Genomic DNA, 16,645 nt, shown 5'->3' with positions numbered 1-16,645 from the left:
CTGACAATTTCTGGGACCAGCTCCTTGGAGCTTTAGGGAGATGAAGTTCTTTCTTCTTTGAGCTCTTTGTATCCTTTAAAAGGGATTCCCAAAGAGTCTTATAGACTCTCTGCTATGCCACTGCATTGGATCTAAGCCTTAGTCCTGGAGTCCCCTATCTATATTTCAGCTTTGAAAGAATGGGAAAGGGTTCTCCCTGTGTTTGAACTAAGCCCCAGTTGAATGCTTAGCAGTTGAAGTGCAGGGCAGCCTCCAATGGGTGCTGGCTCACAGCATCACACAGCTTCTCTGCCTGCTGCATTCAGCTGTGTGAAGGGTTCCTCAGAATTCCTTTTCCTCAACAGTAAATAGGACCTTTATTTCACAAGACGTGTTCCTCTCATTGATGTAGGTTTCTCTACATTCTTCCAAATCTAGGTCATTAATGACCTCATCATGAATCTTTTCCTAATTTGAGTTTTATTAAAGACTGCATTCTCCTTCAAAGGTTCTAATTCTGGCTGCTGTATTGATTGGTTTTTAACCCAGAACATGGATGAAGATCAAGGCCTTGCTGATTGCACCCTTTGGACATGTCTAATCATCAATATACTGAAGAGAGTCACTGCTCCAGACTAAACATTTCCTTCTGACCTGAAGAAATGCACAGGGTGGCAAAAGCCTCTAAGAAATTGTCCTCTTTGTCTTTTCAGGGAGGGAGGGAGGGAGGGAGCAGGAGAGAGAGAGAGAGAGAGAAGCAACCTGGGAAAGAAAAGTAAAAGATGGGGTCCAGAGGGGCAGCTGGGGCCTTGGAGGAAAATAGAATCTCTGAATGTATTCTTGCCAGAGACAAAAGCACAGGCTCATTTAAAAAACAAAGGAGGGCAGCTTTATTCTAAAGCCTGCTGTGCACCAAAAATAGGAACTTAGATTCAGTTCCTCCACATAGATTCAGTTCTCCACATTCGGAGGAAGCAACTTACCACAGTGGAGACAATTCCGCTAATGCATTTGCCTCACTTTCTCCTGCCCACCTTAACTATCACCCTCCCAGATAATTCCTCTGAGTAACACATTGGGAACCTTTAGCTCCCTGGTACTGGCAGTTTTAATGTGTCCATTGCCAGCAATAAATTTCGTGCCAAGAAAACCCGACTCCTGGCGTGGAAGGATTAAACAGTCCTCGGGTGCCATCTGTGCAGTGAAGTATAAGAGTGACTTTGTGCACCCAGTGTGCGTGTGTTGCCATTGGCAGTAGGAAGTGACTTCTATTTACATGACTACCTCATGCAGTGAACACCTAAGGGGAGAGATGAAAATGGCCACCACCATGGGGGGTAGGTGGGGGGAAGAGGGGGGTTGGAATGGGAAAGAGAGCCTATAGAAAATACTGGAAAAAGATACAGATTGAAACGGCAGATGAAAACTAATTACCCTATATAATTATATAGGGAGTCTGGTTAAGAGAAAATACACTGCAGGCCTGATGTGCTTTGAGGAAGGAAGGCAGGTGCCACGGAGGTACCTCCTTAGATGTCAGGGTTTAGACTTGACCCTGGGCTTCAGGGTTCAATGTCCCCTAAGAATGTGGTTCATCAAAATAAACTTCTTGACTTCTCATTCTAGAGTCTGGGGGCAAGATCTAGGAAGTAACCTCTAATGTTTCAGAAGCTTTTAGTACTTTGGGATAATCAAGTTTAAGTCTTCTGGCAATCAAACTTAAGTATTCAGAATGGGCCATTTACAAAAAAAAAAAAAAAAAAAAAAAAAAAAAAAGTCAAGCTATAAAATGAGAGAAGTGATGGGAAATGAAACCTACATCACAATGTTTCCCTTCAAGTTTTTATGGTGAATCAGAAAAGGTTTGGGGCTTTGTACTTTATACAGGGGAATCCAAAGAATATCATGTTGAGGAAAACCTTGAATAACCTTGCTACAGAGGGGGAAGATCCTGTACAAAATAAGGATTAAGTCAAGAGAGAATCAAGTGGGGATTAAAAGATATACAAGAAAACAACCCAGGGTTCAAAAGCAGATGCTTCTCCACTGTTCCCTTAACAGATGGAGATGGAGAGCGAATGACAGATCAGACATAAGGGGCAGAGGGCACTGTCACAAAATGGAAAGCTACAGAAATGGAGCAGTGAGCCTCCATATAAACCAGATCACTGTAATTAGGGGGCTGACCACCTGGCCAAAGAGCGGGGACTGGATGTAGTTGTGCACACAGGAAAGGGTCACTGACTGACGTGGAAAGACAAGCTAAGGGGAAACAAGCTGGGTTTCTGATATAAAAGGAGCGAGGTCACATGACAGCTGCAAGGCGGTTATGAAAAGAAAGGGTGTCTGTGTGGAGGAGAAAGAGTGGGAAGAAATTGAGTGTCAAGTATCAGATGGGAGCACTGACAGAAATGGGGAAAACCTGGTTATGGGACTTCCTTGTAGGGAAAGATGATTTGTGTGCCTCACTTTTCTATCTTGACTGACAAATACAGATGAAAACATCTGCAGGCACAAACCCCATACACACTTCCACCCACCCGATGGACAGACTTGCTTATTAAGTAGAAAGTAACAGGTACAACTAGTTTGTCTATACTTTTAAAGACTTTGAGTTAATATTATTACATTTTGATCAGATGGTTTCAGAATACACAGTAATAATGATGCCACCTTACAAAAAATGGACAAATAGTGTTCCAAGCAATGTTTCAATACCTTGAGAGTCATGCATTGAATCATGACACAGATGAGCAGAAATGATCTCCTCAGATTGTTGTCTTTCTTTCTAATTCACTATCTCAGGAAGCCTTTTGAACATTCTTTGGAGAATGGGAGCATTAGAGATAATTTACCTTGTCATCTGTAAGTTTTAGTTTCTTTTTTATTTCCCCCCCTTTTTTTTTTTTTTACCAAGGAAAGTGACACATAGAATCAGAAAAATTTTGGAAAGATCCAAATGCTGGAAGCATACCTAATAGCTCATACTTCGGGTGGCATCAAGGTGGCACCAAAGAGAACACTCCGGCTTTGCTGGCATTGTCTCTGTTAGCAATGATAGCCAGTGATTGCTGCTGCCAGACCATATTTCAAATGCTATGGCTCATCTGCAGGGAAACCTGCCCACTGGCTCTGCCTTTAAGCAATCAGCCTATTGGATGCTCTTCAGTAATTTATGGTCAGGGTTTTCCAGGGTATTGCCCAACTGTATCAACCCCTCATTTGCTTTACTCAAATCTTGTGTTTTAAAAAAAGTGTACATAACTGGCTCTGAGTAAGAAAATTATAGGCTTGTAGATATGTCTTAATTATGATGATACTATGAGAAATTTTAATATTTAGCTAAAGGTTTAAAGAGTTTTCCGGTCTCTAAAGGAATATGTTGAAATTGATATGTTTTCTAAACTGAAATTTTTATAATTAAAGTAATTATCTGGTGTTGCTTTGTATTTCTAAATGAATGCATATTGTGACCTATATAGCATACGATAAAGACTGTAATTATGCAGAATATAGTAGAGGAAGCTATTGGATTATCTCTAAACCACCTGTGTTATTTCTTTTTAACAAGAATTTTGTTGGAAATTAAAAATAAAATTATATTTTCCAGAATAGATACACTTAAACAGTTCTTAATCCACTTATAAATAGGTTATAAAATGTGCATAGCTCACATCTCTTACCCTGTAACGGTCAAGGTTGTCTTCTGGGGTTGGGAGGCCCATGTAACGTTCTGTGTACACTGAGTCTGTGAGTGAAAGGAAAAAAAACAACTAATTCCTACAATAATAACTTTTCTTCCCGTTTATTGGGTTAGTTTGTTTTCCTATATCGTAACTCAAGTACTGAGATATATGTGTTTATGTGTGTGTATATATATAGTTTCCCTCAGAATTAATCCCTCCAGATTTGGCTTGTTATGTAGCCAGAGACACTAATTCCCAGAAAGCTCACCTAGATTCAGCCCTCTTCAGACTCATCCCTAACCCACTCACACTTAGTCCTCCGATGGAGGCAGAGAGAAAGCAAACTAAATGATATTTGCTTCAATCGATAACTCACATGCAGAAAGTCAATGTGAAGTAAGACTTGCTCGAAGAGTCACCTTCGGTTTTTTGGTTGTGAGACAAATCCTTTTGGAATACCCTAACAATGATCAATTACTAGTTGGTTGCTTAAATCATATATATGTTTTGACAGGTTGGTATTCACTATAATGAATAGAAAGTGTTCAGCTATCAGTCCCATATTGGCTTAGCTGCTCTATCACAATGCAAGTTAAAATTTTGGTTTTTCTCATTTTGTGGAGAGGTCTCAATTTCGTGTGATAACACTTGAGTATTATGAAACAGATTACATTAATATCTGTCTGCTCGAATGACATAAGCTCTTTTATCTATAAACATGGTGAAAAACAGGTTGCATAATTGGTTTGGTGATTTTTGATAATTAAACATATTTCCTGCCCAATTAAAAAAATAAAATCATACATTATATGTATTTGCCCTAAGATATCAGTGAGAATTTTTTTTTCTTTTTTTTTTTTTTTTTGTGTGTGTGTGGCCAAATTCCAGTATGACCTTAGAAGTCTGACATAACTGTTTGGAAAGCTGCCTCCTTAAGTGACCAGATTACAGTAAATAAGTATAAGCATGATCTATTGCCATTGTGCTATGTAGGTTAATGGCTTAAAGGTCCTCTAACTGCACAAGTATATAAATATTGATTCTGTTAATTCTTTAAATTAAATCATCAAAATTTAACATGCTAATCTTTTTTGAATGGTTGACATTGTAGATTAAAAACTACACTGAAGAATATTAGTTGTTCTACATGTATTCTTGCCATTTCTGTTAAAATAAAAAAAATTCCTTATATTTTTAGAAATGAGTAAAACGTTTTATTATTTTGATTAAAATGAATACAGACTATATGTAATTTTATTCATTTAGAGGACACTCATGTAAAATTATAATTTTTTTTTTTTTTTTTGTACTGGGGATTGAACCCAGGGGCATTTAACCACTGAGCCACATCCCCAGCCCTTTTTTATATTTTATTTAGAGACTAGGTCTTGCTGAGTTGCTTAGGGCCTTGCTAAGTTGTTGAGGCTGGCTTTGGATTCATGATCCTCCTGCCTCAGCCTCCTGAGCTGCTGGGTTTACAGGTTAAGCACCACCATGCTCAGCTGTAAAATTACAGTATTTAAAAAGCCATTTTAAAATATAAGATCTTCATAAAATATCTTTATAAACTCTAACATTTAAATATTAATAACTTAGCTTGCGTGTTTGATAAGGGTTTATTGGGCTTTAAGAGCAAAACAATTTTTTCCCAAACAGTGGCAGACTTCATTTCTGCTTGTCTTAGAACATAATACCCCTTTATTATTTATGCTGACCAGGTTTATATTTGTGGGAAGGCCTAAAATTTAAAATAACATTTAAAATTTATGCGTAACTTTTAGAAATATGCCTTGAAATACCACTTACATATTCCTTTTATCCAATCTTTAAATAAAATTGTTCAAATTTGCACACATATAAAAACTATTGAGTTCCTCTCTATTAGGCTGGTCCTTATACACTTAATGAAGTTGTTTGTTATCATTAATACATAATTATATCATTAATACATAATACATTTTTTAAAATTTTTTCTTCTTTTTTTAAAATTTTTTTATTAGTTGCTCAAAACATTACAATGATCTTGACATATCATACATTTGATTCAAATGGGGTACGTAGTCTTATTTTTCCACGTGTACAGATTGCAGGATCACATTGGTTATACAGCCACGTTTATACATACAGCCATACTAGTGTCTGTTGTAATACATTTTAAACTCAACAGACTGTTTCTATTTTTTTATTGACCACCAGAGGTCTCCAAAAACAAGCCATCTAACATAACCAATCTCAAGGAGAAAAGTGTTGTATGAAAACAATTCCATTGTGTGCAGATCAAATAGTAACTATGCCCTCCAACTCTTTTAACAGAAAGATGCATTTTGTCCATTGACTTCCATTGACTGAGTGAGACTTTGAAAAAGGGTTTTCCACAGGTCTGATGGTACTATCATATATCACAATGTGAAATAGTTAATGAGCATATTTATTATCAGTGATTCTATTCTTACACTACATAAATGGCTTGAGATGGGGACAAAGAGATCCAGGAAAATACTACATCTCCCCACCTCTGAGGAAGATCTAGTCTTTCATTGTCCATTATCATCTTACAGATTACCATGCCCTCTAGAATAATATTCTCTCATCTATGAAGATAATAGTCTACAATATCTTTCTCCTACTAAGTGATAGTGGGGAAAAAACCCTGGAAATTCTTGTGTCCTATTCTTCTTCTATCTAAAGCCTACCTTTTTTTTGACTTTTACCCAAAGGGAAAGAGACACACACTTTCATTATTCTGCTAATATGGGAAGTCCCAAAATAAAATAAGAAGTTAAAGAAAGGTTTATTTGAGAAATGTAGCAATGAGGCTGTTTTGCAATTTGGAAAACAGAATTTGTAGATAAGAAACTAATTGTGTAGATAATACATAATATCACTCAAGCTTACATAAGAGCAGAATAAATAAGATCATCTTATTATAGTTATCCATGAAGAACCTCTAAGATGAATCAGGCTATTATTTGTGGCAGAAACACTGAAACTCAAATTATTTGCTGTATAGAGTGAAACTCTAAAAGGAATGATTTTGTTACGAAAAAATTAAGCAATTTAACAATTGCTGTTTCTTTGTACCTGACAGTAATTACATACCATAGTACTCCCACCGAGACACAGGTGCCACAGCTATTCCACACTTGAACACGCCACTTCCCGATCCCAGGACCATCGAGGTTACGTACCCTCCATATGACTAAAGAATGGAAACAGTTATTTTTATGGAGGTAAAGGAATAAGGACATATGGTAAGCGAGTCGCAGTTTCCACATTTCTCACATCTTTATATACTGTGCCTCTTTAGAGAAGGAAAGCATGGTATAGGAGGCTTAAATTGGCCTTAATTGGGCAGTATCTAAAGTCTACACTTTCAGAGCCCTGGTGCCTTTTCTTGGTAAGTGTAAGGGGGAAAGCATGGGACATTTGCTGATGCTGGTAATTGGGTAGTGCCAATTAAAGAAAATGAAAGAAATAAAAACAATAAAAAACAACTGACTCATGAGAAGAAGTCTCCCTTCTTCCCTCTCTCACTCCCTCCTCCTCTCTTCCTTTTTTTCCCTCCCTTCCTCTCTTTTCATCTCCCTCCCTCAACACAGTAGCTGAAGGTGCAAGCCTAGCTCAGGAGAGACTCTAGAGGATTACTGTCAAGAGATACAAGACTTGATAGACACGATTTTCGTCTCCAAATATTTGCATACAAAAGATAAATGAACCTGCTCTGGGTTATATCCACTAAGGAATGCACACCACTTTACCCATCCAACAACTACTCACCCAGCCCCAAATTGCAATTCGCTGGCTGTCCACAAATCCCATATTTGAAAATTGTCTGAAACACAAGAAGTCTATGCATCAATTTTATACCATGTATATAGAAAACAAAGATAACTACTCAAATGTGAGACCAGCCATTTGTTATCTCTTTCAGTCTATTTGAAACTAAGATGGATCATTGCCAGCAATCAAAAACCACCTGAGACAAATGCCTGCCATGCTAACTTAAGACCCAGATGAACACAGCTTGCTTTCATTGGAGTGGAGTCCATAAAAATTGTGTGTGTGTGTGTGTGTGTGTGCGTGTGTGTGCGTGTGTGTGTATGATTCACAGAAAACAAATCTTGGCAGTTTTTTTCACAGCTTTATATAAAAATTTGCAGCCCAGATGCACTTTTCTTTACATAATTGAATTTAAATTTCTCCAGATGTTTTTCAGTTTGAGAGCGTCTGCCCCTACAATGGGGAAAGACAAGGGCATGAAGAACATCTGGGTATGGCTTAGAAATATATCTGGGCCCCCACCTGAGAACTTAAACACCATTGTCTAATAACTTTCTTCTTATGCAGGGTGTTGATTAGTTAGCTCAGCACCATTAAAAAGAAAGCAATTTTTGCTTGGTGGATTAAGATGTCTTTTTGCCACTAAACTGTGTTCAGCTTTGGAATCCAAGTAAAGAAATGAGAAATATGTTTTTTGCCTCTATTCCTCAATCCTAGCCTTACATCAAAAGGCACTTTTTAAATTAAAAAATCTAGCAAATGGAACATTTGGGGCTTTTGCATGTGGCTTTGGGAGCTCTTTTGTTTTCAGTTGATGATACATATCCTAGGCTCTGAGTTATGCAACATTAGGGAACATAAAAATAGTTTTCAACTCATTTTCTGTATGTCAAACTCTCTAAACTTGAAGAACTCAGACATGCAGATGTGTTCACTGAATCATGAGTGTGCAGCTTGATAAAGCTTTCTAAGGGACCATGCCCTTGAAATCATGGCCTGTGCATGGCCACAGCCTCCAGATCATTTCCCTCCTTCCAAAAGGACAAAAAGAAATGTTACCCTTTTGTTGGTGAACTTGTACCTGGTTTTGGACGTCACATAAATCGGATTATACAGGATGTACACTCGTGTCTGGCTTTGCTGTCATTTAACAGTGTATTTGTGAGATTCATCTATGTTACTCTAGTTGTGATTAATTGCTGAAATAGTGTTCCATTGTATACTGCATCTCATTTTTTTCAAACTTGAGTTGCATACTATGGAAACTCAATTCTGTAATTCTGCAATATTAGGGTTTTTGTAGGTCAGATTTGAGAGGCCCTTTATATGCCCTTTATATGCCCTCTCACATATAAAGTACATGTGGATTGATACAAATTTATTTTTAAAATGTCAATGCCTCACTCATGAAAATATTTATTGTATTTTATTTAGTTAGTTATTTGTTTACCATTTTCTCTTTTTTTCTTTGTTACTTTTCTTAAAGGCATTTTTTCCCTATCCCTTTAATCATTCAAGGATCTTTCTGCATATCCTGATCCATGATTTCACAACATTATCTCAAATTCCACCACTTATCAGACTTCCCCAGATATCCACGCAGTTGGTTATAGAAACTCAAAGATTATATTTCCCATTTACTAGTTGAATGTAATTGAATAAAACAGTTGGAATAAAACTGGGTTCAAATCTTTTCACCTTGACAAGTTACCTAATCTAAGAGCCTCCATTTCTTCACCTGAAATTTGGGTAAGAACTCCCACCTCCTAGGACAGTTATGCAGCTTCAGTGACAAAAGCTGTGGGTAAATCGCTACCCACATCACGTGCAGATCATGGGGTACTCATCATTCATGGTTAAAATCTCTCGTAAGCTGGATCACATCAATTCATAACCCCATAAGAGGCCAAAAATGAGATGTGATTCCTACTTAAGGAAGCCTTCATATTTGTGACCCTGATGGGTATGCTTTATACTTATCTCAAAACAGAAGAGTCACTTTCATCCAGACTCTGGAAGATACTCCAAGGACTTCATAGTTGTGACCCCCTACAATGTCAAAACACACTGACCTCCTCTTTATCCTTGACTCTTAAGGGATGGGCTTGCTCAGGTACATTTATCCCTCAGTGTGTTTGATGAATTTCAAATCTCCATTCTTAGAAGGTAGTAGCACATATGCCAACTCCTTTCTAGCATCACTTACAAAGAGATATTTAGGAAATATTTTTTTTTTTTTGCCTTCGTATAAATCTATAATGACATACCTTGTTCTTTTCCCAAGCATAATGTCTTTACCACAAGGATAAAAGACTACAAATTTATCCCAGCACATTTTAAATTTTTACACTTTACAACTTCAAAATATAAATCGAGGGGGAAGAAGTCAGAAGTCCTTTGAATTGATCTCCTAGTCACTCACCTGGCTGCTTCAATTTGATCGTCAACTTCAAATGTTCCCAGTCTTCTGTTGATTGCATGCATGATCTTATCTCCTTGGTAACCACTTCCCCTGCCGTCAAAGCTAGCTACTATGATGTTTTCTGTACTGGCAAGGTAAGTGGCCCAGTTGAGTCGGAAGACAGCATCTGCTTTTTGGCTGCAGGGGCCTGCGTAGCTGTGAAAAGACCCAAAATTCAATAAAGAGTCTCAAAGTCAAAAGTCCCCAGATCAAATCAAAAGCTTGTGTTTGTCTTCCCTGTAGAGGAGATGCATGTATCTTTCCCCATTGTGAACCTGAAATCATGCCAGCCACTGGTGTATCCAGAATGGTTCCTCTAAAACTTGACAACATGTCTGGAATGCCTGTGTGCTTCCTTCAAAGATGCCATTAGTTTTATCTTTGAAGATTGTTATCAAACCCAGATTTCAGAAGTCAACAATTTTAAAGTATTACACAATAATTTCTCTAATAGTGGCAATAGGGAAATTTTGTTATGAAAACCTAACAATGATGACAATAAATGCAGCTTTGACTATATTTTTCCATCTCAGCTTAAAATACTTGAAGCATTTATTTATTTCCTAGGTTGCAACTTCCGTGAGGACTCTGTACACCCTATGCTTTGGAATTCCCTATGTACCCAGCAGAGTTTCTCACTCTAGGGTTTTGCACATCACTGTGGAATGAATCAAGGTAGGCACAAATGCTATTACCTAAAAGTCCAAAGGAGAAAGAAATACAAACTTGTATTGGAAAATAGGTTATGTTATTTGGCATTTTTTCTAGTAACAAGTTTAACTCCCTCATATTTGCAACATTCACAGACTATAGTCTACCCCACTCACAGCTGGGTGGACAATCTCTATTGAACACTTTTGCTGCTGTTTGTTAATTAAGAGGCAGTACCTATAGAACATTGCATCTCCTTTACATGTCATAACCGCATGGTCCCCAGTCCTTTTTAATTTTTAATTTTTTTTTTTTTGAGACAGAGTCTCATTAAGTTGCTGAGGCTGACTTTGAACTTGCAATCCTCCTGCCTCAGCCTCCCAAGCTGCTGGGATAACAGGCACATGCTACCATACCCAGCCATTTTTAGTAACATGTGAAATGCCTTGGTCCTGTCAATGATGCTAAATTTGGTAGATTAAGAGTTTGCCTCTTACCCAAACTCCCAATGGTTGCCTTGACTCTTTTAAGACTTGAAGAGTTATCTACCCCTGAGATTAGACCAAATTATTAAACAACAACAAAAAGACCTTAAAAAAGATAAGGAGGAGAGTAACTGACCAAAAATGGGTGCTAACTTGACCTTTTTGTTTTATTCTTAACCTTTCTTAATTATTTACAGGCATGTCAAAGAAGAGAGAGAAACATCACTATTATATTTTAAAGGATGCTTTTCAGAATTGTAAATATAGCCTAATATAAATCAATGTCACAGATGAATTTGAATGCATTAAACCAAAATTAAGCTTAAGAAAGTCAAATAGCACATCAGAAATTTAAAATACCCATCTTTCCTTTTGTGTATGTGCTTTATGTTCAGTTTTATAAAACTGTGAACAGAGAAACACAAAGCTATGTCTGATATTAATATCTGTGCTTTTTTTTCTAGTGACAACAGAATTTTTTTTCCCTTGAGTTTCATTTTCTCCTCCATATGATAGACCAACAGAACTCACCACATCCGTTTGTTGTATGAATAAAGTAAGTCACAGAAAGCACCTGGCTCACAGCAGGCCCCAGCACTTTTGTTTTTTATAAAGGAAATAATACATGCTATGATGGGAAGACTGTGGCATTAAGGGTGAGACCAGGGCACTTTTAAAGTGTATACCTAGCAGTTAATAAAAACATTTTACAATATTGTCATATTCAGAACTCACAAACATGATTCCAGAACTTTCTCTAAGACTTGAAGACTTTAGGATCATAATGAACACTCTGCTACGTTATTCCTCCTCTTTACAAAATAAAAAATTAAAAAAAGGAACAGACAATGCCTGGCAGTGAAATTTCAGGAACTAAAAGAGAAAGCTCAAGTCTTAAAAGAGTCAAAGGCAACCAATGAGAGTTGTTTGGGTAAGTCTGGGACATCTGTTAATACCATCTCTTGCTTGTTCAAATGTATAGAGCTAAGGACAAGCATGGGAACTTGAGAATTCCTGTGGAACTCCCCTGGATTTTTGGAAGCAAATCATAAGAAAAAAAAAATATGCTATTATAATAGAAGAAAAGTGTCTATCTTGCCTATTAAGAAGAGAGTAGAAAATACAAGGTTGGAGTTTGTGGATGCAAAATGAAGGTGAAAACAGTAATCAGTGATTTGGGGAGAAAGAAAGATTGCATTTGGCTCTATGTTTCAGTAATCTGTACTGGGCAAAGGGAAAAAAAAGTGACATTTAAGACTAAATTGCTCTCTCCTCTTGAATACTTACACTTCTAATAGCAGAGGGTATTTCTTGGATTTATCAAAATGAGGAGGCAAGATCATCTGATACCAAAATTCTAAAAAGAAAAAAAAAATCAATTAGTGAGATAAGAACAATTATTAGTGCAAGATTTCTTTCCTTATCTCTGTCAGTGATGTCATGTCTAGAGTCTAACAATTTGCTAAATTAGAATAGAAAAAAGAAAACGAGCTGCTTGGATTCAGCATGTTTTTAAGATATAAAAACACTGTCAGGTTAAAATACTCGTTAATATTAAGACAATAAAGTTGTCTCTAAAGTATCTATCGAATACATTGGTGCCTTGTAAAATAAAAGTGCATCTTAGAATTTCTAATGTTTTGTTTTTATGATTCTGTTCTTTGGCATCTGATCTACTTATCTAGTTTGTTTATGGCTTATGTTCTAAGTTTTCCTCCAAAATGTTTTCCTCTTCTTGAATTTCCTTGAAGCTGTTTAGGATTTGTAGTTGGCCCCAACTCTATTTTAAAATTCTGATTTAATAACATTTTTATAATTCCTATTGCCATCCCAGACCGCAGAGCTGCGTTCCCATTTTCAGCTCCGTATTTCACAGAATGAAATCGGGCTTATGTGGAGCAAACTGTTGCGTACATTCTGTATGATCTCCCACGGATCTGTTTGATTCCCTGTGCTTGATTTAATGTCAGTTTGATAAGATTTGTCCTTAAATAATGAATTGGTTTCCTTTGCTTTCAAATGAAAGATGAGTTTTTCTAACAAATCTAAAAGATTAAGCGTTTTTCCAGATTTTAATGACTATTTATAGCTTTGGGAGATTTAAATTGTGGGCCAAAAATGAAAAATTCCTGATCTCTAGAGCTCTTTCCTACATTTATTTTCCTTTTTGTCTTATTGCTTTGATTTTGGTTGATTTTATTTTGGTTAAGGACAAAAGAAAGATTTAGGAATAAAATATACAAGTAGATTAATCTTCAATTCTTATTTTACTGAATATGTTTGTTTTCTAATTTAATATGTTTATAAGAACAAAATTTGAAGTTAATTTATAATATAATTTCAATGAAATATCAAATTATTGGCTGCCCATGATGTTTTTATTTGATTGAGGTTCTGTGAGTCAGCACTCACTCATTAGAAGATGCTGAGACACAAAGGTTCCACCTTTGTGCAGAGGGATGGTCCTTTCTTTGGGGGGGGGAGGGTATCTTTCTAATCTTAAAGCTCCACCTTCCCTGCTCGCTTCTCTTGAATGCCCCCTTTAGCCCTCTTTTCCTATCAGACCCTCTTTTGTCTGAAAGCTCTACCCTGCAATCCCTATCAGTTTTCCCTTTCATGTGGCTTCCCTGATCCTAAACCCTTCAGGTATCCCCACTGTTTACCAACTGGAATAGAATGTCACATCCAGTACTCAACGCTTCTGCACCAGGCCTTGTCAGCATTGAGAAGCTCTAAGATTATGACTTAGAGGTTTGAAAACACCATCATCACTTAGGAGCTTACTCTAAATGCTAGAACCTGGACAGTCAACCTGACTCGCCGGGCCAGAATGTAAATGTTAACGAGCTCCCAGGTGACTCACAAGCATGTTTTATTTGAGCACCCCTGCCCTAAGATATTCTTCAGAAGTACCTACACTCTCAAGGGCCTGTCTTGTCCTTAAAATGAAATGAGTTGAATATTTCCTATTATATGCAAAATTTATAAAAAGCATCCAGGCTAAATGAACCCAGATGGATTCTTCCCTTCCCTATAAGTTGTTAGCCCTTAGTGGAGAAATGAAAACTAACCAACAAACACAATTTCCTACTCAAAGAAACCTACTGTTCTCAGTGAATGGGATCCAGGATTAGTTGACCAAGCCCAGTCATATGACAACTATGAGAGGGGAGGAGGTATAGAAAAAATAAAGATTTCTCTCTTGAGACTGAATTTCAGCCCTTTATAGAGAGCCCCAATTTGAAACTATAATCATCTCAGATATTTTCCAATTATTGGTTTAAAGGAGAAACATATTAGGATGACATTAATTAAATGTATAGCTACCCTTAGAATAGTTACTAGCAGGATAAAACTGAATTAGTAGTAGTGCATTTTCTCCAAACATCTTTCCTCTTGACAAAATATATTTTATATAAGGTGCTGTTATTTTTTTACGATGAAAAAATTCAAAAGTAGTAGATCTGTGTTAGAACATTTTATGGAAAAATAAACTTCTAAATTATATTTATATGATATAAAAGATATATTTTCAGATTATCACAGTAGTCATATTTACTGGTGTTTCCATGAAAAGTATTATTCCAATAGAAATTTAACTTACTTGTTTCATTCAAAATAATAAAGTCCAGCTTCTTTGAAGGCATTTGGACATCCTGCAGCATTTTATCCAAAGCTGAATTATCTTCCAGGACTCTTAGTACTGAGTAAATAAATGAAGCAACAGAAATTCATTGCAAGGTGAAGAATTTAGATTATGCAATAATGAGCAATGCAATACTCAGCAAACACAAAATGCGCGGATTGAACTGTACATACTTTGGGTCATAAACCTTTTGCTCAGGTTGTTGTGAAGATACTTTAAAGCCAAGGGAAAACACACAATGCTAAGGACATGTTAGTCCTCTTCACATGCACTTTCCTACAAGCAAATGAAGGGTGAGGTATGATAAATTACCTTGATCATTTGTACTTCTATGCAGAGTATAGAGAGGCAGACCAGGGCCTGTTAACACAATCAGGGAAAAATATGTTTTAGATGAGAATGGCATACATGACTTTTTTTTTTTTTTTAAGAGAGAAAGAGAGAGAGAATTTTTTAATATTTATTTTTTAGTTTTCGGTGGACACAACATTTTTATTTTTATTTTTATTTTTATGTGGTGCTGAGGATGGAACCCAGTGCTCCGCACATGCCAGGCGAGCGCGTTACCACCTGAGCCACATCCCCAGCCCCATACATAACTTTTTAAATCTCTCTTTTATTACCATTTACCTTTGATAGAAGACATAATAAATATCATAGTGGATAAGAAACTTAATAAATGGTGGTAGTTGATCCTTAAAATAACTGCAATTGGATACAAGGTGTATTACTGCAAAGGAACAGGGCTCAGTAGAATGAGGTGGGAATGAACCTCTGCCCTGCTGGGCTTGAGTACGTTACCACCTCTATGCTGCATTTCCTTGTCACTGAGCTGAAATGGGAGCTGCCATCCTCCCCACTCTGAATCCACTCTGAAACCTTGCTTATCTCAGCAGCTCCAGACCCTGCACTCTTTGGGCAGCAGGCTAGCCGAGCTCTGGAGCCAGCCGCACCTGAAGGAGGGTGGGTCCCCCAGCATGCCCACTCCTGAGGAGTCCCGGAGCCAGGAAGCACATCTGCAGTGCCTGACTTGGATAAGCGATTTCCTTCTGGCATGGAAAAGTGTTTTTCTCACAAGCCCATATCTTCACTATTTATCCCAACTGTGGTAGTTGCAGAGTGGAAGGTAATGTATAGAAAAGCTATTTTGTGAGCTAGTTAATTCTGATGCATTTGGATGATAATATTAATTTTCATACTTGATTGAAACCACAGTGAAGACACTATCCAGACCTGGGTTTGAATACTGGCTGAGTTGCCCTGTGCCTCCTAAGTCACATAGACAACAGATGTATGCTTCAATTTCCTAACTACAAAAAAAAAGGAAGAAGATAATAATATCTACTTTGCAGAATTTTCTTAAGGATGAAACAAGATCATGAATATACAGCTTTTAGCACAGTGCTTAGTATAAAGTACACACCCAAGAAAGGGGGACAAGAAACAGCGATGGCGAAGAACCACAGAAATAAATAATAAAGAAAATACACTTGGGAAGAAAGATTCAGAAAACTGTTCAGAGTCATCTTTTTTGCCATTTTGACAATTCTTTTCAGAATATCCACATTCCTACTCTCACTTAAGAGGTAGCCTCACTCAATTTTTTAGAAAGAGGGCTCAGGGGCCAGGGTTGTGGCTCAGTGATAGAGCACTTGCCTGGCATGTGTGAGGCACTGGGTTTGATTCTCAGCACCACATATAAATAAATAAATAAAGAAAGAAAGAAAGAAAGAAAGAAAGGGTCCATTAACAACTATAATAATACTAATAATACTAATACTAATAATAATAATTTTAATTTTAAAAAGAAAGAGGGCTCAGGAGGCAGAGGCCTGGGTGTGAATCCTCTATAGATGCTGTGCAACTTACACTAGGTGCTGTGTCTCTTCTTGCCCAAGTTTCTTCATTTGTAAAATAAATAAATAAATAATAATAACAATAGCAACAGAAGATAAAG

General features: G+C 37.0%; 1 protein-coding gene across 1 annotated transcript in view; it reads right to left on the bottom strand.

Annotated features, from left to right (window-relative positions):
• Positions 1-16,645, bottom strand: part of Dpp4 (dipeptidyl peptidase 4) — an 80,370-nt gene that overhangs the window by 9,436 nt on the left and 54,289 nt on the right. The window contains exons 17-23 of the mRNA XM_027938002.3: positions 15,001-15,048; positions 14,647-14,745; positions 12,330-12,399; positions 9,868-10,062; positions 7,443-7,497; positions 6,765-6,864; positions 3,663-3,727 (exon numbers count right to left, since the gene is read on the bottom strand). Coding sequence (XP_027793803.1) covers positions 3,663-3,727; positions 6,765-6,864; positions 7,443-7,497; positions 9,868-10,062; positions 12,330-12,399; positions 14,647-14,745; positions 15,001-15,048 — 632 coding nt within the window. The remainder of the gene's footprint in view (positions 1-3,662; positions 3,728-6,764; positions 6,865-7,442; positions 7,498-9,867; positions 10,063-12,329; positions 12,400-14,646; positions 14,746-15,000; positions 15,049-16,645) is intronic.

The sequence above is a fragment of the Marmota flaviventris genome, chromosome 11 (assembly GCF_047511675.1).
Source record: "Marmota flaviventris isolate mMarFla1 chromosome 11, mMarFla1.hap1, whole genome shotgun sequence".
Taxonomy (NCBI): domain Eukaryota; kingdom Metazoa; phylum Chordata; class Mammalia; order Rodentia; family Sciuridae; genus Marmota; species Marmota flaviventris.
Note: the sequence above shows the minus strand (reverse complement) of the source record. Positions and strands in the feature narration are given on the sequence as shown.